This window comes from Tupaia chinensis, unplaced genomic scaffold, assembly GCF_000334495.1.
Source record: "Tupaia chinensis unplaced genomic scaffold, TupChi_1.0 Scaffold000355_1, whole genome shotgun sequence".
In the NCBI taxonomy this organism is placed as follows: Eukaryota; Metazoa; Chordata; class Mammalia; order Scandentia; family Tupaiidae; genus Tupaia; species Tupaia belangeri.
The window spans coordinates 6,500,658-6,517,123 of record NW_006159850.1 but is presented as its reverse complement, the minus strand read 5'-3'; the positions used below and the strand labels follow the sequence as shown (position 1 = coordinate 6,517,123).

The 16,466-nt window shown below is 53.7% G+C and overlaps 1 protein-coding gene across 2 annotated transcripts in view; it reads left to right on the top strand.

Moving 5' to 3' along the window:
• Positions 1-16,466, top strand: part of PLCG2 (phospholipase C gamma 2) — a 167,160-nt gene that overhangs the window by 87,001 nt on the left and 63,693 nt on the right. For both annotated transcript variants that reach the window (XM_006152585.3, XM_027773492.1), the window contains exons 9-17: positions 877-978; positions 2,564-2,682; positions 3,678-3,763; positions 5,310-5,430; positions 9,792-9,960; positions 11,619-11,723; positions 12,961-13,050; positions 13,696-13,871; positions 16,163-16,363. In XM_006152585.3, coding sequence (XP_006152647.1) covers positions 877-978; positions 2,564-2,682; positions 3,678-3,763; positions 5,310-5,430; positions 9,792-9,960; positions 11,619-11,723; positions 12,961-13,050; positions 13,696-13,871; positions 16,163-16,363 — 1,169 coding nt within the window. The remainder of the gene's footprint in view (positions 1-876; positions 979-2,563; positions 2,683-3,677; positions 3,764-5,309; positions 5,431-9,791; positions 9,961-11,618; positions 11,724-12,960; positions 13,051-13,695; positions 13,872-16,162; positions 16,364-16,466) is intronic.

Below are 16,466 nucleotides of genomic sequence, written 5' to 3'. Positions count from 1 at the left end.
CACCATCTAAGCACCTTCCACGTGCCAGGTGCTGAGCACACGGCCCGAAGCCTGCGTGGCAGGTGCTGTTGCAGTTCCATGTCAGGGTGAGGCGACAGAGGAGGCCTTACCCATGTGCTAGCAGGAGGAGGCCCAGCCAGGCCGATGTAACCACGTGTAAGGAGCCAGCCTAGGCAGGGGTGGCCAACGGTGGTGCAGGACACACCTGGCCTGCTTGTTTTCATAAACAGCCACACTGGAACGCAGCCACGCCTGTCTGCCTCTGTGTCACCTGTACCCGTGCTCGAGCGATGGCAGGGTTGCCACAGACACGACACTGCGCAGCCTGCACAGCCCAAGGTATCTGGCTCTGTCCTATGTGGAAAACACGTGAGGCCCCTGGCGAGGGCCGTGTGCAGAACGAGGTCTCTGTAGGTGGTCCTTGACCCTTGACTGCAAGTGAATTCAGCATCGCTGGGTGTCTAGTCTTTTTTTTTTGGTAGAGGTTTTTGCCTTAAGGTGTGTGTTTGCTAGAGAGAAAGAGAGAGAAAAACAGCCAGAGAGAGATAGACAGAGAGAGACAGAGCCAGAAAGACGGTGGAGGGGAAGTGGGAAATGACCCATCAGAGGGGATGGCCATGCTGCAGTCCCTTTTCCTCCATTCTCCTCCTGGAATCTCAGGCACAATCGTGTAGCGGCACCGCGCTTGATTTTCAAGACAGCAGGTCCCGGACTCCAATCATGGTCTGTGGTCGGCCACATGGGAGTCCAGGGACGTACTACTCTGCCGTCTGCTGGCCCCGGGTGTCCTGGCCTTTTTCACAATGGGCCAGGCCCCGGGAGATGAGGAATGTTGTCCCTTCTCTCTTTGCTGATTTCTTGTCTTTCTGTTTGAAGGAGCTCTGGGCTCAGGACCTCAACAAAGTCCGCGAGCGGATGACGAAGTTCATCGACGACACGATGCGGGAGACCGCGGAGCCGTTCCTGTTTGTCGACGAGGTGAGTGGGCCATGCCCGCGTCCCCGTTGGCGTCCTCAGAGGTCCGCTTCTGGGTGTGTTCTCTCTGCTTTGGGGGCTGCTGTCAGACGCTGCCCGCTGACCTGGTCAGTCTGGTGTGCCTTTTCCCATGTTGTGGAGGATAGAGGGCTTTATTTTTTTTTAATTTAAATTTATTTATTTATATCCATTCACTATACAGCATTACAGCAAACAAAATGAGATTTCCCATCCGGAATACACTGTATATTGGCCCAGTCAAGCACATCAACATACGTGTTATCGTCGACAAATAATTCTCCATTTCTTGCTTCCTGTGTATTTTGTTATTTTTGCCATCCTTGATTCCCTGTCTCTCACTCTCTGCCATGTCTCACTCTCCTCCCACACTGTCTCTGGTATCCATGGTTGCTTTCTATGCCTTTCCCCCCATTTTATTGATTCACTAATGAACTTTATTAATCTAAATATTTCCAGTAGCGAGCGCAGCTGATATGTACATATCCATGAACACAAGTCTGCCCTTAGGCATAAACCTCAGTGAGTAGAATGAGCATCCTATAAAGTAGCACCTAGCTGGGGCTGTATAGCTTACTGCGGTCATCAAATATGCATTTTTTTTAATTTCAAGAAAAAACAGTTTTTGTGTTTTTTTTTTCTCAAAATTAATTTACGTTCATCCCCTAAACATCGTCACAGCATACAATATGCGGTTTCCCATCCAGAATACACTGCACAGTGGCTTAATCATGCATGTTGTCATCCATAATGTTCCATTTCTAGTTTCATATATATATATTCATATATATATATATATGTATGTACATATATATATCTAGAGAGAGAGAGAGAGAGATAGAAAGACAGACAGATCCATTCCTTCCCCCCACCACATTTTATTGATCACACAATTTCTTAAATAATCTAACTACTTTCAATAGCAAGATCAGCTAAACCCTCCTCCACTCACAGTGCTACCAGAGTGGGTTTATCGCTTTCGCCACTAGAGGGGGTCCGTTACCGGGAGGGACTCCCGCCAGGAGCAGGGGAACAAACCGCAGATGGCTGGGCACCTGTAGCGTGGGGAAGGGTGTGCTGCCTGGCAAGGGCAGAGGGCCCCAATGGGAGCTGGGGATACCTGCCCTGCGTGAGGCCACCCCCAGGCAACAGAAAGCAGCCTCCGGCCGCCCAAGCTTCTGGGCTCCCTTCCCCTTTTCTTTCTCTTTTTTTTTATCTTCACGTATTTTTGCAGGGACCAGGAGTTGGGGTGTGAAATTCCCTGGCCCGGGTGTTCTGACGTTGGTGATGTTCTGCCTCCCACGGTGGGGAGGAGTCACAAATGCTTGTTTCTCTTATGCCCTAGACCGTCCATATGGGCGGCATATGTTCTCACAGTAGCCGATATTTCAGGGTAAACACTGCAAAGGGAAACATCCAGAGCAGCGAGACATTTGTCGGTGCGGCCTGCGCCGTCGGAGCCTTCTGTGTGGGAACCGGCTTCGCGGTCTGGAGCCCGGCTGGCGGCTTCCCCGTGGGCACAGACGCGGCCCGCCCGTCAGTACCCTCGGCTCTGTGTTTGATTTCTCAGTTCCTCACCTACCTGTTTTCGCGGGAAAACACCATCTGGGATGAGAAGCATGACGTGGTGGACATGCAGGACATGAACAACCCCTTGTCGCACTACTGGATCTCCTCGTCACACAACACGTGAGTCCTGTGGAGCCCGGGGGCGGCAGAGCGGAGGGCACCGAGGCCAGGCTGCAGCGCCCTGCCCTGGCAAAGCCTTTCTGAAGCAGGTGGAGGGTGCAGCACTGCGGTCCCAGACCGGAAGACACAGATGCTTCTGGAAGGGAAGGGGGAAGCCACTGCCTGTCCCATTTGGGACTGTATTAACAGTCCTTTCCCTGTGCCTCTAAAAACTGGTCAGCAGCCCAGGTTTTCACAGTTCTGGCATCTCGCAGTGACCGCAGTTCACACTGACTGCGAAGCAGAGTAGCATGTAGGGGACTCGAGTCTGCCCTCGAGGGTCAGGGCACTCAGCTTAGGGTGGCACTTAGGGTCACTCCAGGCGGGGTCTGAGAGAAGGCCCTTGTGCGTGCTGTACTCCAGGCAGGGTGGACGGCAAGTCTTTGGGGCGAGTTGACATCACAGTCCTCTCTTCCCCACTTGCTGCCGTTCCAAGTCTGTGTCTCGGGATGCTGAACCCTACCAAACCCGGGGCATGCTAAGGGGCAGGGGCTGTGGTGTGACAAGAGCGCTAACGAGTGCTTTACCAGCAATCTTGGCTGTGGTCACTGTCACACAGTGCCGTTCGCCCGTGGCTGTTCGACGCTGTCTGTGCCCGGCCTTGGGTCCATGCCTGTTTAGACTGAGGACTTGGGGGGACCATGGGGTCTATGAACTGACCACCTGTGTCTTTCTCACTCCTGACACCCTTTGTCTGAGACCACAGTGTCTTGACCTGACACTCGAATAGTCACCATGCTGGGGCATCCTCTAACAGTGGCCCATGTCTAAGGCTCATGGCCGTCGTCGCCGCACAGTTGGGTACGCCTGGCCCAGATCTTAACCTGGGCAATTTCTAGACAGGACGAACTCAGGATCTTGGAGACTCAGGCTGAGAAGTTCCCCAAGGACACCCGGGGTGCAGGCCTGCACCCACAGGGCTATGTCTCCCATGGCCACTGCCATCTCTCCCTCAGGTACCTCACGGGGGACCAGCTGCGCAGCGAGTCATCCCCGGAGGCGTACGTCCGCTGTCTGCGCCTGGGCTGCCGCTGCATTGAGTGTGAGTTGCTCTTTCATGTGGGAGAGTGCGGTGGGTCTGGGCCAGCCTGGGGCGCCGTGTTGGTCCGAAGGCCTGCGTGGCAGGGCTAGGAGGGACAGCTGTGGGAGTTGGGGGGGCTTGCAGGGGTGGATGTGACTGAAGGGCCCCTGGAGGGTCTGGCTGGAACCTCGAACCCTGCTGCATGGTTTGGGGGGGGTCTGGAGAGTCTGGAATGGGGGGGCTGGCAGCAGAGATTGCTCTGGCATCCTGTGCCCTGCCTCTGCTTCCTCTTTATTTCTTTTAGTTGCCAAAGGTGCATGCACTCTCCAGAGAGAGATAGAGAGATGGTGGGGAAGAGAGCACCCCAATGGGACATACTCATTGCCACACCCCTTCTCTGTTTCTCTGTTCTGCCAGGACTTGGGGCATGCATGTGCACCCAGCGTGGTTCTCAGACCGCTGTGGCTGGGATTGAAATTGTGGCTGCCGGTGTGGGATCCGGCCTCCTTAACTGCTGGGCCACAGGGCTGACCCTTGTCTGGGTTGCATTTAGGGGGAGACAAATACACACCTTTTGTGTTTCAGCAGCTGGACAGGTGCCCTAGGGGTGGTGAGCAGCTGTGTGGAGGTGGGCCAGGTGCACCTGCAGCCAGGCAGCTGGTGGAGGCCTTACCTCTCCCGCCCTCTTGTCACCTGTGTCCCTTCTTGCCTTGCTCTGTCACTAAAGACTTGTAGGCGTATTTGGCTACAGGTCACCAATGCAGGCTCTGAGGTTGAGTATCACCATGGGATCAAAATGTAGTGGCAGTTATTCTGTAGACATTCTCCAAGCTTGTGCCCCCCACCCCAGGAAGAAGCAAACATGAAAAAACAGAGCTGGAACCTGCCAGGTCCTGTACCTTCGGGGATTGAAAATCTGGGGGAAGTTCTCCTCCTCCATGATCCATTTCTGTTTGACTGTTTTACAATGAACCTTCACAAATAATTTTCTCATTGTTCTGTATTTCTACTGGAAGAAAAGGCAAACCAAAGCCTAAGCAGGTGAAATCAGAAAGTAAAGTTGTAACTATATTTTGAAAAGGAGCATTGAGGGCCCACTCTGTGGTCTAGTGTTTAAGGGAGCCAGATCCCACATGGCCAACCCGAATCCCAGACCCAGAGGCATGCCAAGCGCATGTGCACGTATGCTCCAAATTCCAACAGGATGGAGAAATAAAGAAGAGCGGATGGCAGCGTGACCACACCCCACTGGGGGTTGCTTTCTCTTCTCCCTCTCTCTTTGTCTCTCTCTGGTGCGTGTACGTATGTACCCTTTGGCAAATTAAAAAAAAAAAAAAAAAGTATTGAAGCCAGCTCGTCAGGGACACGTGTCGTATTGTGTCTTGTAGGCACAGGTGACCCTGTGTCCTCGTGTCTGCTCTGAGCATAGCAATTTGGTCTGCCCACCCCGTCCTTGTATCTGAGTTGGGCTAGGGTGGTGCCGACCTGGAGACGCTCGGCCCAGCAGCAGGTCTGAGGTCGGGGCCTGTGTGTGGTGGGGTTGAGGCCGCCATGTTTCTCCCCGCAGTGGACTGCTGGGATGGGCCTGATGGGAAGCCTATCATCTACCACGGCTGGACGCGGACCACCAAGATCAAGTTCGATGACGTCGTCCAGGCCATCAGAGATCACGCCTTCATTTCCTCAAGGTCAGTCGGCTGTTCCTGGTGTCTTGCCTTTAAGGGGAGAGCGGCTAGGGTTGGGAGGAGAGACGGACACACGCCACACACAGGCACTCCCTGCTCTCACCCTGTTACCCGCAGGGGCTGGCCAGAGTCACCGCTAGGTCCTCAGTGGAGTGCTGGCGTCCACTGGGTCAAGGTGGCAAGTCACTCCTTGGCTCTGTGACCTTCCTGTGTCCCTCCCTCCCTTCATGTTCAATGCCTGGCCCCACTTTCAGAACCCTTCAAAAGAGAGGGATGATCAAAATTCTCTTCCTGTGTCTATTCCCTGTTTCGGCCCTGTTCCCGGTAGGCCTGTTTCTATTGGTGGGCCCCCAAGCACATGTATGTGCGGCATTGCATGTGGAGGACTGATGCGTGCTTGTGTTCCGTGAGCGCCCCCTAGGGTCAGGCTCTGTGCTAGATCTTAGTGCACGTGGTCGTCTTGATTTTTTGCCACTAAGTGGGCATGCTATTCCTTTTTCACGGATGAGTGACCTGAACCACAGAGAGGTTAAGTGAGTGCCACATTTAGATCAGGACTTCTCACTTCTAATCCTTCTCTAATCCCTCCAGTGGGTCTCAGTCTAGTGCAGAGGTCCACGGAATTTTCTGTGAAGGGCCAGGTAGAAATATCGCAGGCTCTGTGGGTCCTCAGGTCTCTGTGTACCTTCTCAGCCCCATAACCGAGGTGTGAAAGCAGCCCCAGAGAAGCTGCAGACAAGAGGCAGGGCCGTGTCTGAGCAGAACTCGAATTACAGAACAGGAGGTCGGCAGGATGCGGCGAGCAGACGGGGCTGGCCCGCGGCTGGTCTGGGAGCACTTCTGAGAGCCGGCAGGTGGCCCTCTGCAGCCTCAGTGGCGGGAGGGAGATCTCTACCCGTGCAGTAAGGAATTGGGCCCGGAGTCCTCGTTGGAGCTGAGCCCAGCTCTGCTCATTGCCAGCTGGGGCAGGACCCTGCCCTTTCTTTGCTTTGCTGCCCACATCGTGCAGGGGTGGTCATTGTCTGTGCCTCCCAGAGCCATTTCATGAGGATGAAGTGAGAGACACGTACCACGTGCTCAGCACCTCGCCTGGGAGGAGGTGCTCAGTAAACAGCCACAGCCTTTCTGCGCTCTGTCGTTCTCCATCTTGTAATTTCGCATGGGACCTGTGCCTTCTCCATTTCAGCATCCCCCCCAGGTAGCTTTAGCCCTCTCGGTGCTGACCTCCGCCAGCTGCCGAGGGCTGTGGGAACCCGTGTCCCTGAGACCGAAACTGCCCTCAGGCCTCTTGACACTTGGCTTTAATTTCCAGGACTGTGGGCGCTTGTGTGAGCTGACACTCACTCACAGAACACGGTCTCACTTACAGTGAGAGGAATTTCTTCTGCTTAAAATAAGTCTAGAATCATCTGGCACCTATAGGTCAGAACTGGAATCAACCTTATTCATGTTTTTCACAATAAATATTCATACATCATCACATCAAGAGGGATTTAAAAAAATGTTTGCCAGAGGACATGTGTGCTCACGAGAGAGAGTTGGGGGGGGGAGACGGTGAGAAAGTACCTCCCCCCCCATGAGGCATGGTCACATTTCTCCATCCTGTGGGGGTTTGGGGCGTGCAAGCACACACACCTGGTGTGTTTCTCAAGCCGTGGGGTCCAGGACTTGAACCTCACATTTGGCGGTGAGGAATCCAGCCATCTTAGCCACCATGCCACTGGCCGGCTGCTCAAGGATTTTTTAAAAAAAGATTGTAAATCATGCCACTCAGTTCTGATTTTGCTGTCGATCTGAGTTTCGGCACCAAACCCACTAGGTCCCGTTGATTCTGAAAGCTGCTGCTGCCTCTTCATCTTCTTCTTTGTCTTCCTCTGGGTCCTCATCTTCTTCCTCCTCCGCTCCCCCCTTCTCTTCTGTGCCATAAGGTGCAGGCATGAAAGAAAGCAAGCACCCCCCAGTGAGACCGAGTCACGCCGTATTTCTCTTTCCTCCAATCTTCCGTTCCGGCAGGATTCTGGGCACTGGCCCATGTGCCCTGCCTGGCGCCATGAGGGCCAGGACTCAAAGGCCGGCCTGCCCTGTGGGTCTGACTTCCTGGGTGCGGTGCCTGACTGCTGCTCTGTGGGCCCCGGGCTCTGAGAGCCTCTTATCCGGAAGGTTCTCCAAGGGTGTGTGGACCAGGTGGGGAACTCACGCAGGTTCAGGCTTCCCGGGAGCAGTGGGCTATGGTTGAAACATGGTTACATTGCTTTATTTTAAACATCATGTATTTATTTTCACATTTGCTTTCATTTCTCCCAAGCGGTATGGTTTCCTCCTTTACAGTAATGACATGAGCAGTCTTTAAAATAATTTTGCTCTGAATAATTGCAGTGTACAGCCTCAGCTGGATTCTGGGGGAGCGCTGTGCACCCCATTTCTCTGAGGACTGGGAGACTTAGTGGCCTTGATCGGCGAGGGCATTGAATCAGTGCACTTCTCTGAGTCCGATCATGGCGCTTTGCCGCCGTGGAGAAGGTGCCCATCCTTGAGAGGCACAGGCGGAGAATGTCCACACCTCCTTACAGATGGCTCAGAAAAACAGAAACACGCAGCGGCGTGTGTGCAAGGATACACATGCACGGATGCTTGTGTGCGAATGCACACCCACGTTTGCACCGTGTGGACAGTCAGTCCGCATCGGCGGGTTCTGTATTTGCGAATTTGTCTCCTTGCTCACATTTGTGTGTAACCCCCACTGAAATCTCAGAGCACGCCCGAGATCCCTCGTGCACACGTGCAACGGGGCGGGAAATTAGAGCCTCCCGGCGCAGGCGCCAGCTGAGGTTGGACAAAGCCCCGCCCACCTCCTGTCCCGCTGGTGGACTGCCACGTCGCTCACGTTTGTGTACCCTCTGTGGGTGATGACGCTGTGTCAAGTGGCCCCGGCACGTGCTGACGGGCCTGCTCGAGCTCCTAAGCGCAGGAAGGCCGTGAGAGTCTTATGGAGAGAATGCGAGTGGGAAGCTTCTGCGGCGTGGGCTGCCCTGTTGCTGGCCAAGAGCTCAGTGTTAGGCGTGGCAGACAGTGCCTGGAGAGACGGAATAAAAGCATGAGTTTACTTTGGTGAAAAAAGAGAAAAAAAGAAACATGTATTTCCATAACTTTTAAAAGGCCCTTTGTATATACTAAATAGGAGGTCTTTAACCAGAGATGTGCGAGAAACAAGGGCATGTCTTTTTTTTTTTTTTTTATTTTTTTTTTTTTTTTTTTTTTTAAGAGGTTTTTGCTTTAGGGGGCCTGCACTCGCTGGAAAGACAGAGAGACAGGGAGACAGAAAGCAAGAAATCACCCCCAAGGGGGGATGGCCACGCCGTAATCCCTTCCCCTCCATTCTCCTCTCGAGATCTTGGGCACGCACGCGCCCGGTGTGAGTTTAAGCCATCGGGTCCGGGTCCGGGACTTGAACTGCGATTGGCCACATGGGAGTTCAGCGACATAGCCATTATGCCAACTGCTGATCCCATAAGGCCATGTCTTGTTTGATGGGTGACAGCGTGACCAGAGGTTCAAAAGGCCCTGCCCTGTGTCTCTCTGGAGCAATGGCTGAGGTATTTGCCAATCGGTGTTAGCGTGACTTTACAGATCTTAATTCCCATAGATCGAGAATCCTTGTGTATGCACACATACAAATGATACGTAAATACCCTCACGTGACATAAATATACACAGACACGTCTGTATGTACACACATGCATGGACAGGTTACATAGAAACGTATGCGAACTGTGTATGAACTGTGTATGGTACAGTGTGTTAACACGGGTGGACACGGGAGAAACACTGGCGTCAGTGACGGTAGGTGAAGCACACTCTGGTGCTCAGTCCTGTCTCTCGCCTTGTCTATATGTAGGGAGTTGTTCTTTTGGGGATAGGGCTAAGTTTAAACAATGTGAATGGGTTGAAATAGAAAAACTGAGAAAAAATTGCTGTAGGGTTTGTCCCTGGAAAGGATGGCATCCGGAAGGTGGCTGTGGGCTGGGAGGGCCCGAATGAGATCAGAGCTGCTCTGAGCGCCCTCCCCAGGTCCAGGTCTGCTCCTTCAGGTGTGCCCCGAGCAGCAGGCTGGTGTCCCCTCCTCTGGGCCCAGCTGACTTCAGACTCTGTGGGCAGACATGGAGAGTGCCTGCCTCCCTGGGGCCCAGCAGGCCCTGGCCCCCTGTAGGGCAGACAGGGTGCCAGTCTGCTGGGTCCCAGTCGACCTAGCCCTCTATGGGCAGATGTGGAGGGTGCCGGGTGCCCTGGGCCCAGCGGGGTCCCCTGAAGGGCAGACAGGGAGGGCCGTTCCCCTTGCTGAGTTACCTGGTCGCTGCCGCCCTCAGCTTCCCGGTGATCCTGTCCATCGAGGAGCACTGCAGCGTGGAGCAGCAACGCCACATGGCCAAGGTGTTCAAGGAAGTGCTTGGCGACCTGCTGCTGACAAGGCCCACGGAGGCTAGCGCGGACCAGCTGCCCTCGCCCAGCCAGCTGCGGGAGAAGATCATCATCAAGGTGGGCTGCTGGGTGCTCTGCTCCTCACCTGGGAGCCCACAGCTTGGTGCCTGCGCCGGGTCAGCGCCGCTGTCCTTGCTGACTCTGGTCCTGAGCAAGGTTGTTTCGCCTCTCAGTGCCTCTGTGTGCCCGAGGGCCTCAGGGGTTAATGCCGTCTGTTCCCAGGGATGCCGAGGTGACATTTAGGTGTTTGAATTACCAGGATTAGGAGACCAGCTATGCCACGGTGTAAAGCAGTGCATGTATTCTTCCTCTCGTGAGCTTTGAGCTCTGGTCCGTGAGGTGACTCAGGGACCCAGGATCCTCACATCCTGTTCTACCAGCTCCCAAGGCAGGGGTTTTCAGCTGGGCTTCCCCAGACCGCTACAGAATTCATGGCTAGGATTTAGGGAGCTAAACTCCACGGGGGAAAAAATACTGCATTTTTATTTGTATTAACCTGCACATAAAACCTAACGTTTCCATCCATGACAAGTGTTGGCAACAAGCCACTGGGGCTTTGTCATTGGCAGAAGCAACGGATGTTTTCATAGCCCATACGCAGTTCTTACAGACGTCTCACAATAACGTGGTACTCATCCCTGCATCAGCATTATGGAGGTGATTAGGTCTGCCTCAGTCTTACTTTAGATATTAATAAAGAAGCACCTCTATGAGCGTTTAATATAATCACTCCCCCTTGTGATTTTATGTGTTGTTAATATCCTGAGGAAGGGGTCTATAGGCTCCCCCAGATTTCACAGGGGCCTTGGCACGGGGATGGTGAAGACGCCTGGTGGCAGGTGTTCGTATTTCCACGGTAGAATCTGGGTCTCGGGTACCTCTGAGTTTCAGCTCAGAGGAAAAGGGATGCCATGGCCCCCAGAGCTTTCTTCTGGTTCCTTCCTGTTGCCAGTGGATGTCATTTGGGCATATGTTCCGTGGGTGGGAACTTAGTGGCATGACCTATGAGGGAGGTGAGCGGCTGGTGTCCATTCAGCAGTGGACTGCACGTGTGACAGTGGTCCTGTGAGAGCCTGCCGTTAGCCTAGGCGTACAGAAGCGATGCTGTCAGGTTGACGGCCCTCACGTGGACACCCTGAGCATGAACTTCCAGCCCCCACACTGAGAAACTATCAGGTCGGCAGGAAAGTCAAGACGCGTTTGTACACAGAAAAACACGATGACTTTCCTGACGGCCAATTAATTTGTGGCTCATAAGCCGCTCAAGTTCAGGGTGCAGCCATGCCTTGCTTAACGATGGAAAATGGAATAAAAGTATGAGTTTATTTTGGTGCAAAAAACCAAACTTTAAAGAATTTAAATAAAAATCACATGGGAAAATGAAAGCAGATCTAGGGGCTAAAGAAAGGCTGGGGGTGGGAAGGGGAGTGTGGGGTGTTTTTTGATCAAGTGATAAAGGGAGCTCCTCTGAGGAGGAGGAGGCCCTTGCCCTGGGTCAGGTCAGCAAGGACAGCGGTTCCCCAAGGGCAGAGCTGAGCGCAGGGGGAGAGAAGCCAGGCGGGTGACAGGCTGTGCACAGGTGCTGAGGCAGGAAGGGGAGGCAAGAGCTTGCTGGCCAGGGCGCTGGCCAGCCAGGCTGGGGGACGCTGGTTCGAAGTTGGGCTCCCGGACTAACCTGCATCTTGAGGGAGACAGGCTGTGTGTTTCCCTCTCAGCATAAGAAGCTTGGCCCCCGAGGAGACGTGGATGTCAACGTGGAGGACAAGAAGGATGAGCACAAGCAGCAGGGGGAGCTGTACATGTGGGACCCCATTGACCAGGTGGGCCTGCATCCCCGCCCACGCCTGCTGTGGCCACAGCCCTCCCCGTCCTGCTGAGGAGCCTGGAGATGACTCCTGTCCTACTCACACTTCGAGCCGAGTGAATTCATCTTCCAAATTAATCTACTTTTCTTCTGCGTTATGTTTTTAGAGAGAGATTTTTGCTATAAAGCACATGTGCTTGCTGGAGAGACAGAGAAATCACCCCCAGGGGAGTGGCCACACCGCAGTCTCTTCCCCTCTATTCTCCTCTCGGGATTTTGCGTGTGCACGCACGCACACGTGCCTGGCATGAATTTTAAGTCGCCAGGTCTAGGATTTGAACCATGGTCAACTACTGTGAGTCCAGCAACATAACCGTTACACCATCTGCTGGTCCCAAATCTTGGGTTTTGATGAGAGTAAAGGATTTCAAGCTCTTTCTCAGTAAGAAGGCATTTCTCACTCCTCACAGCCCTTAACCCTAACATGCAAATCCATTTGAGCATATATATATATATATTTTTTTTTGGAGAGATTTTCACTGTAGGGCGCGTGCGCTCGCCAGACAGACAGAGAGAGACATAGAGACAGAAAGCGAGAAATCACCCCCCAGGGGGGATGGTCACGCCGCAATCCCTTCTCCTCCATTCTCCTCTCGGGATCTTGGGCATGCACACACACGCGCCCGGCGTGAGTTTTAAGCCACCGGGTCCGGGACATGAACCGCGGTCGACTACGTGGGAGTCCAGCGACATAGCCATTACGCTAACTGCTGGTTCCCCATTTTAGCATATTTTTGTATGTCTGTTTCTACATCCTTGAAATAAATATTCAAAATGGTTAAAATTGAAACAAAGAATTAAGCATAATGAAATGTTGCAGAAAAGGTCTTTAGACAAACTGGCTGAAAAATTCTATAACTCTTAAAAATAGGAAAGATAATCATGACACAGAAAACAATTGCACTTTTCATAAAAGGCTGAGAATTAAATAAATGTGCAATAGAAATTTGATACTAAGTTGTACTTGCCCTTACACATACTGATTTTAAGTCTTGAAAATGACAAAAGAAATCCAAAATAAGTAGATAAATTTTAGAAGGATCACCCTGGAGGGGATTGAGTGCTGTCACTATCCGTGTCTCTGACACTGGGAATGGCCAGCCCCAGTGGACCCTGGGTGGTTCCAGGCATGGCCTCAGCTCCTCAGATGGGGCAGAGACCTTGAGGGGACTAACGCCAGCTCTGCTTCCTAGAAATGGACTCGGCACTACTGCGCCATTGCCGATGCCAAGCTGTCCTTCAGTGATGACATCGAACAGACCGTGGAGGAGGAGCCGCCCCAGGTAGGTAGAGACTCAGCTGCTGGTGCCCTCCTGAGCGGGGCTGAACCTGAGGGCCCCGGGAGAGCTCCTGTGTGGCCCCTCTTCCCCCACAGTTAGCTGGTAAGTGCATCCCAAGCCCTAAGGGGCTTCCTCTTCGGGTACCAAGGCCTGGCTGACTCACCTCCAACTGGCCGGCCTGCCCAGGTGCTGAACCAATGAGGTCCAAGCTCTTTCCTGTTCGCTACCAGGCCTCTTTGGCCTGAGAGCATGGCCCATGCTTTCTGGAAAGAGATGGGCATTCAGGTGTCCCCCCAGCCCCGCCTGGGCTTTCCTGCATCTGCTCTCTCGCCACTATCATTTTTTATAGCATTTCTTGATCGCAGCCCCCAGGCAGTATTAATTTCAGATATCCCACGGAACTGAGGGTGCTACTGGGGACCCTCCCCCGCATGTCTGAGAAAGCGAGGAGGCCACCACAGATGGCTCTGTGAGAAATTGGTCCCAGGCAGTGGGAGCAGCCTTCCTGGGCTCCCCTGGGTGAGGGCAGGCTGGGGCCAGGCCCTCGGTGTCACCCAGGCCCCAAGTCAGGATGCAGTGGAGGGACCCGCCTGGTGATGCTGGGGTCTGGTCCAGGCTTTCAGAAACTCCTCCTCTCTTGTGACCCAGGACACGCCCCCGACAGAGCTGCACTTTGGGGAGAAATGGTTCCACAAGAAGGTCGAGAAGAGGACGAGCGCCGAGAAGCTGCTGCAGGAGTACTGCGCCGAGACCGGGGGCAAGGACGGCACCTTCTTGGTGCGAGAGAGCGAGACCTACCCTGATGACTACACACTGTCCTTCTGGTAATGTCCCCTGTCCGGGCATGCTGCCCTCCCCTCACAGCTGGCTGTGCCAGACGGCACAAGCTCAGACTGGAACTGGCAGGCAGGGACACGTAGTGAGCTGTGTGGGCCAGGAATAGGGTGAGGGCACGGGGCACTCAGCTGGGGGCGTATTCTAAGAGCCATCTAAAGCCTCAGGAATCAAGATTAGTGCAGTAGATCTGATTTATTTATTTATTTGTTTTGTAGATTTTCACTATAGGGCACGTGCGCTCACTGGAGAGACAGAAAGACAGAAGGTGAGAAATCACCCCGCCCCAGAGGGTTGGCCATGCCATAGTCCCTTCACCTCCAGTCTCCTCTTGGGATTTTGGACACGCATGCACATGTGCATGGTGTAAGTTTTAAGCGGCTGGGTCTGGGACTCAAACCACTATGTGGGAGTCCAGCGATGTAACCATTATGTCATCTGCCGGTCCCTGTGCAGTAGATTTTTAAAAATCAAAAGTAATGCAGGGATGAACCTGTGGGCAGTAGATTTTTTAAAATCAAAAGTAATGCAGGGATGAACCTGTGGCCTAGTGTTCAAGGGAGCCATGTCTCACGTGGCTGAAAGTGGTTTGAATCCTGGCTCTGGCAGTTTGAAAACATGCCAGGCACATGTGCATGCATGCCCCAGATCCCTAAAGGATGGAGAAATGGAGGACAAGTGATTGTGGTGACCACACTCCAGGGCTGTGCGGTCTCTCTCCCTCTCTCTTTTCACTGTCTCTCTGTAGCCAGTGCACACATCCCCTGGCTACAAAGTAAAACAAAGTATCTGTGATGAACACAATATCAACACGTGTATCAGCACAATATCAACACTATCAACACAATATCAACACGTATGTCAACACAATATCAGCACAATATCAACATGTAAACAAAGATGGACCTGCACCTAGATGTCCCGGACAGCCCTCTGAGACTTGGAGATCTCCATCTCCTTATCTGTGGAGTAGCGGCATAAACAAAGATGGACCTGCACCTAGATGGTGCAGCCTCACTCACCTCCCCTCACCCTGGCCCCGGCGTGGGCGACAGTCCCGGACAGCCCTCTGAGACTTGCAGATCTCCATCTCCTTATCTGTGGAGTAGCGGTCCTGGTGGCCTATGGAGCTGTTTAGGGCTGTGGTGAGCCTGCTCGCTCGCTCATGGGCTCACCCAGGCCTGCGTCATTAAAAGGTCTTTATTCCATGTTCGCTCTGTGCTGAGAACGGCAATTTTGCAGCGAATGGGCAGACGATGTCCTTGACCTCATGGAGAAGAGTGTTGAAGGATAGGGCAACAAGGTGAAACCACGCAGACAGCAGCCAGTTATCGTGTCGTGAGAGCAATGGCAAGTGCAGGATCTGGGAGCCAGCAGGTGGCATGGTGGCTAAAGCACTGGACTCCCACATGGCCAGACTCTGTTCGAGTCCTTGACCGAGCTGCTTGACACTCATGCTGGGCACATGTACATGCTTGCTCAAAATCCCAAGAGGAAAATAGAGGAGGGATTGTGGTGTGGCCATCCAGCTGCTTGACACTCATGCTGGGCACATGTGCATGCTTGCTCAAAATCCCAAGAGGAAAATAGAGGAGGGATTGTGGTGTGGCCATCTCTCCTTGGGGGTGATTTTCCCCTCCCCCCCCGCAAGTGCATGTGCCCTATGGCAAAAACCTTAAAAAAAAGAAAATGCAGGGTATGATGAAGGTGTGTAATGGAGGGGTCTCGTGGACTGTTTGGGAGAGGGACTGATGGCGTCTGTATGAGAATGTTGTGATATGGCTCTGGGGGTTGGTCAGAGGACCTCCTGGACGGTCAGACCAGAAGGATAGAAACCGTTCCACCAATAACATGCAAATGCTACCGATAGCTCACGCCTCTGGACGCGTACCGGGGCCGGGCAGCGCTCCAGACGCGTCTGTGTGTGATTTCGTTCACTCTTAGTGAGGTGACATTGTTCTTGTTTGACCACTCGGAGAATAATACTGAGGCCCAGGCAGGATGGCTCACCAGCTCCAGGCCACTTAGCTCTTAAATGGCAGGGCTGGGATCTGAGTCCAGATGTCCTGCCCTGGAGTAGGAATTGTGGGGTTAGAGGGGGTGGTGGGTGGGAGAAGTGGGTAGACTCCTCTGGAGTGACGCCCGCAGCGCTGCCTGCGCCGAACCAGCGTCTGTTCTAAGAGCAGCGTGGGCTCTGCAGCCACTCGGGGAGCTGAGGCTTCGGCCTGGCTGTGGGCCGGGGCGTGTCCTGGCGCTGACAGCAGCTGTCCCTCTCCCACAGGCGGTCGGGCCGAGTCCAGCACTGCCGGATCCGCTCCACCATGGAGGGCGGGACCATGAAGTACTACCTGACTGACAACCTCATGTTCACCAGCATCTACGCCCTCATCCAGCACTACCGCGAGACGCACCTGCGCTGTGCCGAGTTCGAGCTGCGGCTCACCGACCCTGTGCCCAACCCCAACCCGCACGAGTCAAAGCCGTACGTGCTAGCGGGGGATGTGGGTGGGTCATGGTCGTGGTCAGAGAGCCGGCCTGGCAAGGCGGCCTGGTGGTGCCCACTGGGGCTCAGGATGCCCCAGCCA